At 37.0% G+C, this 16836-nt stretch overlaps 1 protein-coding gene across 2 annotated transcripts in view; it reads right to left on the minus strand.

Moving 5' to 3' along the window:
• Positions 1 to 16836, minus strand: part of l(2)k14505 (ATP synthase mitochondrial F1 complex assembly factor 2 homolog l(2)k14505) — a 114247-nt gene that overhangs the window by 3017 nt on the left and 94394 nt on the right. For both annotated transcript variants that reach the window (XR_010860731.2, XM_067150975.2), the window contains one exon: positions 9621 to 9736. Coding sequence is in view for 1 of the 2 variants with exons in the window: in XM_067150975.2 (XP_067007076.1) it covers positions 9621 to 9736 (116 nt within the window). In the remaining variant the exon portion in view is untranslated. The remainder of the gene's footprint in view (positions 1 to 9620; positions 9737 to 16836) is intronic.

Below are 16836 nucleotides of genomic sequence, written 5' to 3' on the forward strand. Positions count from 1 at the left end.
ATCATCATGATTTTTTCTCCATTCAAGGAACAAAATATATACAGTAAATTTAAATTTTCCAAAGTATCCCAACATACAAACTACAAAAACAACAGTACACATTGTGTAACCCTTTGTTACAAAACTGCATTCAAAATGTTCTTTCATTTTCAAAAGCCTAGCCTCTAACTATTTCTGGCCAGACCCAATTTGTCCAAAATTACCATTTATCTTTTTCTGAATATTAATGTTCTTCACAATTGTCTTTTTAATACTTGTTTCAAGTTGAGATGCTAAACTAAGCCCTTCTTCATCTGTTTTTCTTAAAAAGTATTGCTTTAACTTTTTCACCTTTTCAGCAGTTTCCAGACATGCCAACTTACAAAAGTAAAAGATCAGGAGAAATTTGGCAGCGAATCGCTACGTATTACGACACATCACTGATTGCAGAACATGTACTAATTCATTATAATTCAATACAGTGCACTCCTGATAATACGCGTGCGGATAATTTGCTTTGCGGTTAATTCGCGGGTCTCGGAGAGTTATTTTTTAAAGTATTAATTCTTACACCCACTAATCATCACGCTGAGTAAAATTATCTCTGCCTAATTTAAAAGAATTTTAATGCGATGCGTGGAGACGAAATAATTGATATTTGAGGAGACTGGACTTCGTTTCTCTACGATGTAGCAGTAGGCCTATATGCACACTGCTGCCAGAATGCTGCAAACTTGGAAACATTCGAGCATGTTGCTGCAGATTACCGTAATCTTGGAAGCGGAGACAATGAAAGAGGAATGCACTCGGAATTTACACCCCCCCCCCCCTTTCCCCACAGCCCAAGGTCGCTGAACTGTAAGCCAAGTGCAGGGTAGCTGCGCCAGCAGCGAGTGTATTGTATGCTACTGTACAGTACTTGAGAAGTGTGAACGGAGTGCGGAAGTCTTTTCGAAGTTTCGAATAAGTCAGTAGTAAGAGTTTTCAATATGAGTGGTCGAAAAATGAAATAAAAGGTTAACCATCAGTGAAAAACTGAAAATTATAGAAAGACTAGAGAAAGGCAAGGCGTCACCAAAGTTAGCCTGCGAGTTTGGTGTGGGTGAAACAACAGTGAGAGACATGAAGAAGCAAAAGGAAACCCTCATCAAATAATCTGCTAATTGTGATCGATCATCGTCCTGGAAATCAATGAGAACATCGGACTATACAAATCTAGACAAAGTCATGATACGGTGGTTCAATCAAAAACGAGCGGAAGATATTCCCGTGTCCAGCCCAATGTGTGCTGAGCAAGCAAAACATTTTCACGATGCTCTTAGCTTAGAAGGTGATTTTAAAGCATCTTCTGGCTGGCTTACGCGGTTTAAGAAACACTACAGAATACAAGAAACTGCTATTCATTGAAAGCATCTCAGTGCAGACACGGGTACTGCTGAAAAGTTCGCACAGGAATTTCAATCATTCATTGAAAAAGAACCGTTTGACCTTAGACAACTTTACAATGCAGACGAAACAGGGTTGTATTGGAAATGTTTACCGCCCCGAACATTATTGATGCACCAAGAAGAGCAAGCCCCAGGCCGCAAAACACCCAAGGAAAGAATAACCATTATGGCGTGTGCTAACACAAGTGGTGATCATAAATTAAAATTGTTAGCGAGAGGGAAATCCAGAAAACCTCACTCTTTTAAACGAGAGAAGGTACCTTTGCAGTACTACCATCAAAAGGCAGCATGGATGGACACACAGATATTTAAGGACTGGTTTCACAATCACGAAGGTGAACTTAAAGAAGGTGATATTTACGTGAAATACCTTCCCCCTAATGTAACTTCTACTCTCCAACCTATGGACCAAGGTGTTATTGCTGCTTTAAAGAAGAACTACAGGGCATATCTGTTACAGCACTTGGTTAAGAAGGCATCGATATTAGTACATTTTGGAAGGACTTCAGTTTGTTAGATGCTCTTCATGCAGTCAATAAGTCATGGGACAAAATTACCGCTACTCCGCTGTACAGTGTGATGGTAGCAGTACCAGACCTGTAGCTTACATCCTTTCCAACAGAACAAAGATGGCCTAGGCCACCATAGCTCAATTGGTAGAGCAACCGACGCGAAATCGGGAGGTTGTGGGTTCGGATCCCACTGGTGTCTGGTTGGCCATTTTTGTCCTGTACTTAACATCTCTTCAACACGTACTAAATGTACGTAACACGACCTGATAAGTTGAAAGTCGGTTTCGATTACGATGCGGTCGTGAAAATTTAATATTCTTTATTATTATTATTATTATTATTATTATTATTATTATTATTATTATTTATAAATTTGGAAATTAACACCTCTAAGCAACAAACTGGAAACGATTATGATAAACTAAAAAATACTGCCGAAGAAAGAAACACACCTGGTGAAATGAGGAATGTGATATGGCAATACAGAAAAGACACAAAGCATGGCTAAATGACCAACAAAAGAAAATGGCACAATCTCAAAATGAACTAACTATTGCTAGAAGACAAACGGCCAAAGAACTTAGAAGAATCAAAAGAGACCATCAAAAAGAAAACCTAACATAGATGAAACATTCAAACAACATAACACACGAGACTATTACAGAACATTTAAACAATAACAATCGGGGTATACTCCACCTACACTCATGATGAGAAATAAACAAGGACAACTAGCGCACAATAATCAGGAGAATGCCAAAATTCTAGCTGATCACTTTAAAGAATTACTAAATGCTGAAGACCCAAAAGAATACCTAGAATTTTCACCTAATCCAAAAAATAAAACACGCTTAGACAAGGTTATTCCACCAGACTTTCATGAGGTACTTCAAGCGATCAATTGGCTCAAGAATTATAAAGCTGCAGGAGAAAATCAAGTGGTTGCAGACCTGTGGAAGAATGCAAATAACCGAACACTTCAAAACCTACACAAACACATCATAGACATATGGAACTCTGAAAAATTGCCTGCAGAACGGAATACAGCTATAATTCATCCAATACACAAAAAGGGGGATAGACTGGATCCAAATAATTACTGATGGATCTCTCTACTTGATATCACAGATAAGATCCTGTCTAGAATTATCCTCACGAGAATTCAAGAACAGCTCGACCAAGAACTTGGAGAGTATCAGGGGGGATTTCGACCTGGAAGAAGTTGTCCTGATCAAATCATTACCCTTAAGTGGATTATGAACCATCAAAGAATGAGAAACAAAAAGCTAGTTATCACTTTTGTTGACTTCAAGAAAGCATATGACAGTATTCATCGTCAGTCATTACATAAAATCCTTAAAGAATTTGGATTACACCAGAAACTCATTAATCTTGTTGGTATTACCCTCAAGAGCACTAGAGCAAAAGTTAAATTCCGACGAGAGTTGTCCGAATCATTTGAAATCCGGACTGGACTTTGAAAGGGGGATGGTCTAACCCCAATACTGTTTAACTGTGCATTGGAGAAAGTCGTGTGAGAATGTTCTAAGAAATGTCAGCCAAACATCAAGATTGGCAAAAATATCAAACTCAATTGTCTAGTATTTGCAGATGACCTTGTGATACTTGCAAGTAGTGTGGAAGAGGCTAAACTCCAAATTGAAGAATTAGAACGAATAGCAGCAAAAATTGGATTACAAATCTCCTTTGAAAAGACTGAAATGAAGCCGTCCTTCAAAGTGGAAACATCGCCTATCACACGGACTAATAACAAACAAATTAAGGTTGTTAATAAATTTTAAAATCTTGGAGAGATTATAACTTGGAACTTAAAAGAGAAAATATCAGTTGAAAATAGAATTACCAAATTAAAACAAGCACACAACACATTACTTGGCCAACCTACAAGAAGAAATCTCTCTTGATAAATGCAAAATTTAAAACTACAACTCCGTTATTAAGCCTGAAGCAACCTATGCTAGTGAAACCTTATTCAATTTGAATACAAAATCAACTACAGATAAATTACAGAAAATAGATAAGACGAATCATTACAACAATTCTAAACAAAAAACACCACATAGATGAACAATGGTGATTACTACCTAATGAAGTTGTATACCAGGAGACTGAGTCTATAATAGATACAATGCCGAAAAGAAGAGTTGCTTTTTTTCTGTCACATATCACAATTAGAGAACAGAATACTCAAACATTTATTCAACTACTTTTGGAAAAGTAAAACTAAAAATCACTGGTTCAAAGAAGTCCAAGAAGATTTAAATGAATTAGGCTTGACAATTCAAGAAATTTAAAACAGAGAAGAGAAGAGGATCCTGAAAAATAACCACGAGAGACTTAAACCGAAGACCTATACACGCAAACAGTACAACATAACTGACGAAGAACGGGCAGCCAGGTCAGAGAGAAGGAAACATTTCTGGGAACAAAAGAAGAAACATCAACCAAATTTGTAACCAATATGCATAAGACTTGACTGTATATAGATTGATTTCAGTGCTCCAATGTGGGCGTAAAATAAATTTTAAAAAATTGGGAAATTGATAAAATGGTACTGCTGATATCAATTTAAACATTATTGGTATTGAGCAACTTAATACGTTTAATTTATGGTATAGAGACCAAGTGAGATTTTGCCTGGGACATTGGAATCTCTGTTTGGGTTTTGGATTAAGTGCTATTCTTTTTCTACTTATTTAGTTTTCATTGATCACTGTTTTAAGCTTCCATTCGAGGCTTGTTTTAGGTTTGAAAGCAGTATATTCATACTCAACTGTTGACTTGCTAGGCCTAACACAGGTGAGGATTTTCTTTCAGGGTTTACTCCCTTTGCCTTTGAAGATCCCTCTTCTCCACAAGGCAGGGGTGTCCTCTTCTAATTTTCCCCAGGGAGGATGGGTTGCCTCATCCGCCATCTCTGCCATTCTGAAGGTCTCCTTCTCTGCCAAAGACGCTGTTAAGGTCTTCACCCGTAACCCTGGGCATGGGTTCCCCGTTATACCCCGTGGTGCTGGGTCCCTGTCTGAACTTAGCCATCCTTTCACACGGGCCTACTGATGTGGAGGATGCCCACCCGCACAACGTGGATGCGCCAGGCAAGAATTACTCAAGTGGAGAACAGGGAAGGTGACCCTCTCTCCCTTGAGCTGGGTTAATGGTAGCGTATGATGCCACAACCAAAGCTGCTGGAAAAGATCAAAGATCATAGAAACAAGACTTAGGAAGATAGTGGAACCTTTGCTTGAGGAAGAACAACACGGGTTCAGGAAAGGTCGAAGTATTGTGGATCTTATCTTTGCAGTAAAGATACTGACAGAAAAGTACTGGGAATACGGAAGAAATCTTGTGATTGCATTTGTGGACATTGAAAAAGCATATGATAGTGTTCCTCGAAACAAGATATGGGAATGTCTGGAAGACCTAAAGGTGCCAAAGTACTTAATTGACAAAGTCAAGATACTATACCAGAAGTGCTACAGCTGTGTCCAGATAGGCAACGGACGATCAAAAAGGTTTGAAACAAAGAGAAGCGTCCAACAAGGAAGTGCTCTGTCACCACTCCTGTTCATAATAGCAATGGACAAGGTCATCAAACCTATCAAGAAAATGGACAGTGAACCAAACGCCCTGGTATTTGCTGATGATGTGCTTTTATAGGGAGAGACAGAAGCTGACGTTCAGAAGAAACTTAATGAATGGAATAACACATTCAAAAATTTTGGACTGAAGATGAGCAAAACAAAGACAGTGGAAATGACCATCAACGGGAAAGGAACAAGCTCAAATATATTTCTGGAAGGAGCAAAAATCGAATCAGCCTCCCACTTCAAGTACCTCGGAAGCACAATATCGAAAGACAACACTTTTAGGCAGGAAATACTCAGCAGGACACAGAAAGCATCGAACTTCTACAATCAAGTCAGAAATCTCCTCTGGGATTACAAAATACCACAGAAAGCGAAAACAATCATGTACCACACTTATTTCGTACCAATCCTCACGTACGGTTTAGAGACATGTACCCTACTAAACAAAGACTTCAGTAGAATCCAAGCAACTGAAATGAGATTCATTAGAACCATGAACCAAACAACCAGAAAGGACAAGATCAGAAATGAAGTGAATAGGAAAGTAGCTGGTATTGAGGTTCCTATTATCAGTGTCATAAAGAAACGCAGACTTCAGTGGTATGGGCACATAATGAGAATGAACAGGGAAAGACCTGCCAAAAAATATTTCGACCTTAATCTCGTAGGAAGAAGACCACAGGGAAGACCAAGAAAACGTTGGGTAGAGACTGTAAGATCAGACGTGGAGGAGAGAGGATACAAATGGGAGGATGTACTGGATCAGAAGATGTGTGGAGAGAAAAGGAGATGGCGAGCGCTTTTACACCACACCCGGGAAACTGGAGTTGGGAAATGATGATGATGACTGTTTTAAGCATTTAACTTCCTGTTGTTCTTTGTTTTTTCTTTGGGTTTATCCCATTGCTGTTTCTGATTTTGTGATTGGTCACGTCTGGGCTTTATGTGCGTGTTGTCGGTTCTTTGGCAACTGCAGCCTTGGTGATTTGAATGGGCGTGACCTAGATGATTTGATCTGCATTGATCTTGCCTCTTGGTGAAGATTTGCAAGTGATCCCTTGTTAATGTTACTTGTTTGATTTTCCTTCCATTTCTTGTTCTCCTTTTTTCCTGTCTTTGGGACAGGTTATACGCATTAAGTTGTTTTTATTCTGAAATGTGAGTTTGGGAGCTGACCCCTGGCAAAACCTGTATGGTCGTTATTTGCGTCCTTCTGGTGTAAGGAAAAGGAAAAGGAAAAAGAAGAAAATGGTGAAATCTTTGAATTAAATGTAATGTCGAACTGAATTGTAAGAAAGGAAATACTCGCTTTTAAATTTTACCAAAGATTTACCGTTAGTGTTAAGAATCTAGATCGTGGTCCTGTTAAATTTTATTCTTCTAAAGGCTGTCCTCATTAAGTCTTTTATTTATTTATTAATTAATTGATTTTAATTCACTACTTGAATTTGATTTAGAGGACGTATTTCCATTTTATGTGCTTTAGTTCACTTCTTTTACTGATGCTGTCCTCATTAAGTCTTTATTGGTTAACTGATCTTAATTAATTACTTACATTTTAATTTAGAGGACGTCTTTCCCATGAATGTACTATGGTTAACTTGTTTCGCTGATTAAATAATTACTTTATTTACCAAGGAAAAATCTCCTGTCTTTTCTTTCGAGATATTTCAAACTACTTCTTACTGTGCCAAATATTTTTAAATCATCTTCGAAATCTTTAGGCGGAACCCAGCACTTCCACTTGTGGTGAGTATCTTGTTGTTTTAATTTTAATTATTTGATTTTGGGTATTTTGATATCTCTTGTCTATGTTTGACTTGTGCCAGCTACGGCTGGTGCAATGTTAAGAAACAAAAGATGCTCACTGCCAAACGGGTTCAGAAATTTCTCGGAAATGTGTTAATTTGTCTTTAACAATTGTTTCATAACAAATGCTGGAAAAGTGTTTGTGAAACAGGGCACTTTTACCTGAAGTGTTAAATAAATAACAGTTGTTATTTAACATCTGTTAAGTAAAATTTAACATAGAGTTGGAGAAACTGGGCCTAATTATGGGACAGAGCTTTTGTTGGTTTAAAGCAAATCTTGACACAGTATAGTTTGTGACCACTTGAAAAATGTATTCTTGTCTTTTAATGGCTAAAAGAAATGTCTCTTTTCACGTTTCTCCTTGTTATAACAGACTTGCAGCCTGGGACAAAATATTGCGTAGCATTTGCACATCACTTAAGTCATCTGTTTAACACTATATGTTGTCAGTAAGCTATATTAGGCATATTATAACTCATGCTCAACGTAAGAATGTTTCATGAGACACTTTACACAACATGCAAGATGGGAAAAATGATCTGGCCTCTATTCACTGCTTTTCAAACAGCAACAACAACAACAACAACAACAACAGTGATAACAGTATGACAGGCAGCTAGAACACAGACATCCTAAATAATAACATACGACTGAGAAGATCGGCACACTTGTATTGTTAACCTTAACATGTTTGTGTTTCTTGTGTCATATTAGTTAAATGTTAATATGAAGATTTTTTTTTTTCAATCTCCAATGGGCAATAAAAAAAGACACACTGACATAAAATGCTTTTTTATAACTACAAGTTTAGTATATTTGTACTTATTTTTCAACATAATCGCCAAAACAATTTAAGCATTTGTCGTATCGTGACACCAGCTTTCCTATGCCCTCTGCAAAGAAGTCTGCCGCCAGTGAGGACAGGTGCATCTGGACAGCCTTTTGAAGTTCTTCGTTGGTGCGAAGCACTGTCCGCCCAACCATGCCTTCAATTCTAGAAAGAGGTGAAAATCACTACGTGCGAGGTCTGGACTATAAAGTGGATGGTCAAAAACTTCCCATCTGAATTGTTTGAGAAGGTCTTTCATCATTCTGGCAGAGTGCGATCCAGCATTTTATGGATCAAAACCATGCTTGTCGAGAGCATGCCTCTTCGTTTGTCCTGAATCGCTCTGCGGAGGTGACCTAAAGTTTCACAATAAGCTTCCTTTGCTATTGTTATCACCTGTTCCATAAAGTTCACCAACAAGACACCTTTACGGTCCCTAAAAATGGTAGCCACTTTTTCCCTGTTGTTCAGTGTCAGTTTAAGCTTTTTAAGCTTGTTTGGAGAAAAAGGATGCATCCACTGTTCTTTGGTATATGGAGTGTCATAGAGGACCCAAGCTTCATCACCAGTAATAATAGACTTCAAAAACTCTTCCCCCTCACTATGGTAATGTTTGCAGAAAACGTATCACACTTCGCAACTCATACTTGGCGGAAAAATCTATCTTAGTGGCCATGTTCTATTGCCAGTAGCTTGGCTATGGCTGGCACATTGCAGCTGACAGTGGCAGAGGTTGTGGAGGGGATGTTGTGCAATCACACAGACCTGACTCCTATCTCTTGTTTACTTACATGCTTGATTGGAGAATGAAATAAAAAACCAGCCTTCATACAACCTTTATAAAGAGATGCTGTCATTCAACCCTTCAGCTAGTATCGGCTTCACCTAAACAAACAATGTAGCATCAGTTTATTACACTATCTTGAGTGTCCAAATATAAAACTTGCATTTTCTAAAAACTAACTTTTGGTGACTTAGCTCTCTCTTTACCCACCCACCTGAGAACTGCCATCCTTCACGGAAAGTGTCTGCACAACTGAGTCTCCAGATATTAATCTTCATTTACTACTTCTATAACATGCTGCAATCTATTTGATTTTAAGATTTTAAATATTAGTATGACAATTGTTGTTGAAAATTAAATGCATCCATTCAGAGAGGATTTCTTTTCCAATTTAAAAAGAAACTGGAGTGCAATCATATACGCGGTGGCATGCATTACACAAATATTATACAGTAATTTATTTCCACATATATTTTAATTTTATTATTATTATTTAAAATGTTGAACTGGAATTGTTTATAGGGTAGATCATTCAAAAAGGTAAGGACTTTTCAATATATCACTGCAGCATCTGGGTTGAAAATGCACTTTAATGGGTTACCAGCTTCCGATCTACAGTATACTGATGATCTAGCATAATACTCATACCTGAAACTCTTCTTCTAATCTGGAAAGTAATGCAGCCTTGGTAACACTGATGTGTCGATCAACACAACTCAACATAAGTATGAGAGACTTAATAGTATCCACACCAAAGACTAAACCTGAAATAGATAATATTTCCTTTACTGCACTTCAATGGGTACCATACATAAACAAATACTTGCATGTAAATTAGACCTACATAGTTTTGCAGGTACTATAAATGGGCATATATACATTGATTAGACCTACGTAGAGTTGTAAGTACGAGGACAGATCAAATATGAATGGGATTTTTTTTTTTTAATTATTGTATCAACAAAAAAATAACTCGTACACAGACCACTTTTCTATATAGTGTCCTGCCCTTAATACACATTTTCTCCATTGGATTGCAAAGTTTTTGATGCCGTCTTGATAGAAAGAAAAGGGACGTGTGCGGAGCCAGTTGCGAACGAACTCGCCAACACTTGCATCATCATTGAACCACTGTCCTCCTAGGGGTTTTTTTTTGCTTTACGTTGCAACGACACAGATATGTCTTATGGCGATGATGGGAAAGGAAAGGGTACAGCCCCGGCATTTGCCTGGTGTGGAAATGGGAAACCACGGAAAACCATCTTCAGGGCTGCCGACAGTGGGGCTCGAATCCACTATCTCCCGATTACTGGATACTTGTATTAAATAACACTAGAATGTTTATATTGTTCTCCCACCTATTCAATACAATACTATCTTAAAAGTTAGGACTTTGTCCTTACCAAATATTAGCATAAAATTAATACATTAGATGGTACATGTTTCGCCTATCAATTGTAGGCCATACTTTACCTTATGAATAGATCAGGTACCTGATTGGGAATGACTTATGAATACTGTTAAAAACTATATCTCGTAAAATGGATTGGAGATCGTTAAACAACTATACAAAATAAAATGTGGTATAGTATTACTTAACAATATTGTGTTAATATTTGAGTCTAAAAGGGTGACGTTCATTTGAAGGCTACAACACTGATAGAGAGAGATTTATTAAGGAAATAAATCATCCGTCCTCCAATGAGGGTGACCATTTGGATCTGGAATACAATTTCAATGGAGTTTAAAAATATCAAGAAATGAAAATTTAATCGTTGAAGTTGATATCTTCTTTTTTCTCAGGGTTAGTGGGGGAGAAATGTCAATCACGTTCTCAGGTACAGATGGAAGTGAATGATTTGCAGAGAGTCCCTCAGTATCTGTATTGCTACTTTTGCTAACTCGCAGAATGGAACTTTCAAGTTTTGTAGGCAGTTCGATGCCTGACTAGGGACGGCACCCCTTGCTCTGAATAACAGGCCTCTGACATCCACCGATCGATAGGTATTTTATACTCAGACGAGTCCACATCCCAAGCCTGATCCAGGTCCCTTTCATGGCGAATGGTGGGATCTCAGACCATCGCTTTAATGTCCTCTCCGTTGATGGCTACGGTGTCCGCCCTGAGGTTAGAGTCATCGGTAGAGACGCAGTGAACCTCCTCGTGCACCTCCCATTCACACTGTCTCAAGCCTTGAGCAATCGGCGATCTTACACGGTGGTGGCGGTGGTTGCGCATTAGTTCAGTGCTCCGGCAGAATCCCAGCACATGTCCAAGGGTTTCTGTCTAGTTGCAGCCATTTGGCGATAACAGGTTGTGTTGAATGACCTACCGGGAACCAACCTGACTGCGGTGAGGTTGCATGTCATTTTCACTGCATTTATGTATTCAGAGGAGGACAGAGGTGATTTATGAGTCATCCAGGAGTTTCCTTTCGGGCAGTCTGAATATAACACTACTCCTTTTTATGTGGTAGCTGACACCACGACTGAAAGGATCGATTTCTCATAATTCCGCATAGTTTTCTTGCGTCAATCTTTGGCGGGAGACTTTCTTTTTATATGTCAAATCTGTGGAGTGCCATATCTTGTTCTTCAGGTAACTTCCTTACGTATGGTAGGTGAACGTCCTGAACATGGAGTAAGCGATTACAAATATTGTAATGCTGTATATTTGCTTTGAATTCTTCCCATTATCATAAAGATAAAAATCAGAAAGCACATTCCATTTGATTGCCAAAGGGTGTGTTATTAAAAACTTGAAGAAAGTTGAGCACTGGTAGTGGTCGTTCATTCTTGAAGTTTCTATTTATATGCTTATAAATTTTGAAGAATTTACTTACGGCCTGGTTCTTTTTAAGATGATAATATTAGTTGAAATGCTGGTGCCGTAGGCTACATTGATGTTTGTGTGGACGTCATTTGGCCATCTTCTTTGAAGTAGTGATAGGTGTAGCCTTTATTGGTGAATAAGTTGAGGTGAGCATACTAGTCAAAAGGGAACGTTGTTGTCAGTCAGTGGGTAGCCAAGTGTGTGATGAAACTCTCTAATTAAAAAGTTATTTTGAATTTAATGAAAGATCATAATTGGAATAAAGGGGTTGAATAGTAGAAGTTAAATGGAAAGTGTTGACACTTACCCCTTTGACCGCTGAGATGTTAACTTATGTTTATGACTTTAGAGCAACTGACAGTCGCCGAGCTTTTACTTCGCGTGTTGTATTTGTGAAGTCTTGGTGGAGGGGGTTGAGGTTGAGAAGGCGTGGCTAAGGGCCTATTCACTGCGCGAGGAGGAGTTGTCGGCAGCGGGAGAAGGGGCAGGGGGTGGTGTGTGTTCTGGATTGGTGGGAGTGTTTGCTGATTTGGTGTTAAATATTTTATAAAAATTACTATTCAGAAGGAATGGTTTTTTTAATAGAATTGGAATATGTTCATAAAGAGGACTTTTGTTACCTATTATGTGATTATAAAGTTTTCGTGTTGAATTGTTGATCTAGGAAGATGTATAAGTTTTCATATTCCGTCATGATTTTACCTTTTTCAATTCTTTCTAAGATTTGTAGGTCCTGATCTATTGTCGTAAATTTGTGACCTGTTTCCTTCATGTGGTTACCGGTACTCATCGCAGAGAACTTATTATGTTTTTGGGCGTTATAATGTTCTGCATATCTAGTTGAGAAACAATGGCCAGTTTGACCAACATAAGAAAAATAACTTACTGAGCATCTGAATCTATATATACCTGAGTTTGAATATTTGTTATTAGTTGAACTGACTGAGTTATGATGAAAAACTAAATTTCGATTTGTATTCTGCGTTGTGTAAGCGATTTTTATGTCATGTTTTTTAAAGGATTGGTAATTTGATGGATTTTTGAGTACATGTGAACTTTGCGAATTTTGATTTGTTGGGTTTAATTGGAGAAAGGTATGTGGTTAAATTTAGTCTAACTTTATTAATGATTTTGTTGATCATATCTCGATTGAACCCGTTGAATCTGGCCATTTCTTTTATGATATCTAATTCATTTTTTTAGATTATTTGGTGAAAGAGGGATTTTTAATGCCCTGTATACTAAACTGTAATAAGTGGCTTTTTTATGGGAATTCGGGTGCAAAGATTCGTTTTTTATAGCTACTGGAGTAAATGAAGGATTGCGGTAAATTTGGAAATCAAATTTGTCTACAACTTGCGTGATTTTGATGTCTAGAAAATTGATTGAGCTATTGTTTTTGTTTTCCTTTGTGAACTTTATATTATCGTCTAAATTGTTTAGGATTGTTAGGATGTATCACTATTGTTAAGTTGTTTATCAATAATTGTTAATGTATAGTCGACAAAACGGAGCCGTCTTCTTATATTTATTAAGTACTAAAACTTCGTATTTTTATTGCTTATGCGTGGTTGGAACTGTAATTAATTTGTCCTACAGTTGTTAGGCGGACTTATCTTCTCAGTTCAATGGAACCCTGCAATGATGAAACCCAATATTAAAAGAAAAGCGAGAAAATTGATAAAGAAGCTGATTGAATCTAACTGTTGATACGGCTGACTCACCTCTACAGCTGTGTACTTCGCGTGACGGCTACCGCGCGATGAGTGTGTGTGCTAGTATCTTGTGCTGTGTGACGAAGCGCTAGTGAAGGAGAAGTAGGGACAGCTCAATTTTCAACAATTATATTATATATAATGAATTTTATCCAACAAAAGCAGCTAATATACAAATGAACTGAACATTTTGAACATCAAATAGCCTGCATGCAATTTTAATTCCTCAATTTTAAGTGCGCATTCTAATTAGACAGTACAAGAGCATAGAATTACAGACATTAAGGAATATGAAGAACACTCATCAACCAGATGAGAAAAATTTTATATTCATGACTTATAAGAATTCTCTTGTTACATATTAGGGATATTTAATATAGCATAATAGATGTTTAGGATTTAACCAATAAATATTCTGTTGTATGTAAATATGTATATGTATGAGTTAAGTATGACAATATTTTGTTTAATATTTAGATCGCCAAGTTTTTTTCACATTTTCTAAATCAGCTGATGATGGTGACATAATAGAGCACCGAAACATGTACTGTAATAAATAATGTTGTAAATATCATCCAACAACATTGTATTAGTATTGAAAAGGTGGAACCTGATAGACTTTAATTAATTGTGATCTCAGTTCAATACGGACAAATAAGATGAAGTTCCTTACGTTTAATAGTGTTTTTAGATTGCGTTGTATTTTGATTTTTGTGTAGGTTTTATCGGAGAAACAATCTTCTGTTTTTTTTTGTTTTTTTTTTATGTAGTCTTGTTTATTCATTAAAACTGTTGTATTGCCCTTATCAGCCTTAGTTACAATGACATTATTGTCGTTAATTTTAGTTTTTGTTTTGAAATGTTAGAATTATTGTTAGCTAATATATCATTGACGAGTGGAGGTATTTTCTTTATTTCGTATTCTACGTCATTTTGTTTCTCTAAGGGAATCTGTTGGTTAATATTAGATTCGGTCTCAGCGATGGAGTTGATTACATCTTCGATCTTTTGTGGATATTTTATGCCTTTATTGAGGAGATCCATTTCACTATCTGAGAAAACGGTGCCAGATAAGTTAATTGTAGTGGGAATGTTCATCAACGAAGGTGTAGAAAGCTTAGTGTTCCTGTTCTGATTGAGGGCTTTGGGTCCGGCTTTTTGTAAACAAGTTAGCTTGCATTTTAGTGTCTTTTGTTTTCTATCTAATATAATAGTCAGTTTATATCGTAATCTATAATCTACATTTCCGTATTGACGAATTACACAATTAAAAATAGGAAAGAATTTCCACCAATCAATACTTGTTTTTTTATTGCTTATATTAAGCTACAGGACCGGTTTCGACCCCATATACAATGTCATCTTCAGCTGAACCATGAATACATATTTATATGATGAAGCTTTGATTAAATTGCATTGTCAAAGGAATGTTATATGATGATGTGCATTTAGTCACATACAAATGGGGGCATGTCTTATTGTGAATTGGCATATATGTCAGTATGTACAATATTGCAACTGTATGTCTAAAATATTATGTTGAGGTCCTAAAATTAGTGTATAAAACATATCTTCACTTAAACTAACTTGTATATATATGTACAGGATAAAATACAATATATAAAAAACATTTCGTGCACATGAACATTCGTATCTTGCTTGTTGGTCAATTCATCAACTCTCGTATTTAAGTCCCATTTACATTTGTACACTCAGCTGCTGTTCTTGGAGTTTAAAAGATATGGTTGTAAAATTGCATGAGTAAAAGATTAGTCTTCATGTGGGATAAAACACTTTCCAATTTTAAAAAAGTTGCCAGATGTATGGATAAAATTCGGCTAAGATATGTTCAGCTCTGCTATGTATGTTGCCTTATGTTAGAATCAAATCTTGTTGTCCTGTGGCGTCCGTAAAATTGGGTTCAAAGTAATGGCTCCTTTCCCATTTGTAGCTGTGCAATGGTGTTATGTTTATCTGTGGAAGATAAGATTGAGCTATGAGAGATATTATGTTGGAGGAATGTCTAAAGGTTGTGTGTGTAAATTTGAATATGTACTTACTATTGTTGTAGCCGAGTTGCGTTTGACGTGCGAGCTTGTAGTGTACTACTTCGTGTTCTTCTTGGGCTCATACTAGCTGCTGTGAGGGGAAGGGAAGGAGGGGTAGGGAGAGTTGTTGTTGTGGGGGTAGGGATGGTGCTGGGTGTGTTGTTTGATGTTTTTCTGTTACATGTCGCGTTCTGTTTGTCAATTAACTTAAGGTAAGAGTTTTTTAGAGCGGGGATAACTGTATTGAAGATGATGTTAGTTTTTTCTGTGATTTCATTTATGTTGTAATTGGAATTGGTGTACTGATCTAGAGTAATGTACAATTCTCCTGTTATGTTGAGCAGGGGGCCTTTGGGGTGTATGTTTAGGATTTGCATATCGTTATCGATGTTTGTAAAACTGTGCTTATAGTCTGCGACATGTTGTCCTATTGAGGAAAAATGATTGTGTTTCACCGCACTTATGTGTTCGTTATATCGGGTTAGGAAGTTTCTACCGGTGCGTCCGACATAGCTTGTCTCGCAATTATTACATTTGATACGGTATACCCCTGAGTGGTTGTATTTGTTGTTGCTATCGATTGTTCTGACGTTGTGTATGATGTTGGTACTATTGTGTGTAGTTCTGAAAGCTATTCTTAGGTTATGTTTTTTTTTAAATGTTGGTTATGGGGTATGTGTGTGCATTATTGAAGGTGAATAGTGCGTAATCTTTCTTGGATTCGTCTACTTTTGTTAGTTTGGTTTTGGGTTGGGATTTTATTTTGTAATGATTTTGTTAACCATTTCTTTCTTGTATCCATTGTTCTTAGCTATGTCATGAATTAGTTGTAATTCTTTGTTTAGATCTTCTTTTGTTAACGGTATATTGAATGCTCTGTGTATCATGCTATAGTAGGCTGTTCTTTTGTGTGTATTGGGGTGAACGGAATCCATTTTAATTGTATTTGAGGTTTACGTGGGTTTTCTGTATATTCTGTAAGAAAGGTGGTCATCATGTCTAGTTGTCATTATGTCCAGGTAGTTCAGATTGCGATTGTTTTCAGTTTCCATGGTAAATTTTATATGGGAATCTATTGTGTTGAGTTTATCTAATATATCAGTTTCATTTGTGGACCTATTATCGATGATGACAAAAATGTCATCAACAAATCTGCACCAAAAAAATATATTGTCTATTTTGTTGATGTATGTGTGCTCTAAATAGTCTATGTAAATTTCGGCGATTATACCAGAAGCGGGAGATCCCATCGGTAAACCCTGTTGCCG

The sequence above is a fragment of the Anabrus simplex genome, chromosome 7 (genome assembly GCF_040414725.1).
Source record: "Anabrus simplex isolate iqAnaSimp1 chromosome 7, ASM4041472v1, whole genome shotgun sequence".
Taxonomy (NCBI): domain Eukaryota; kingdom Metazoa; phylum Arthropoda; class Insecta; order Orthoptera; family Tettigoniidae; genus Anabrus; species Anabrus simplex.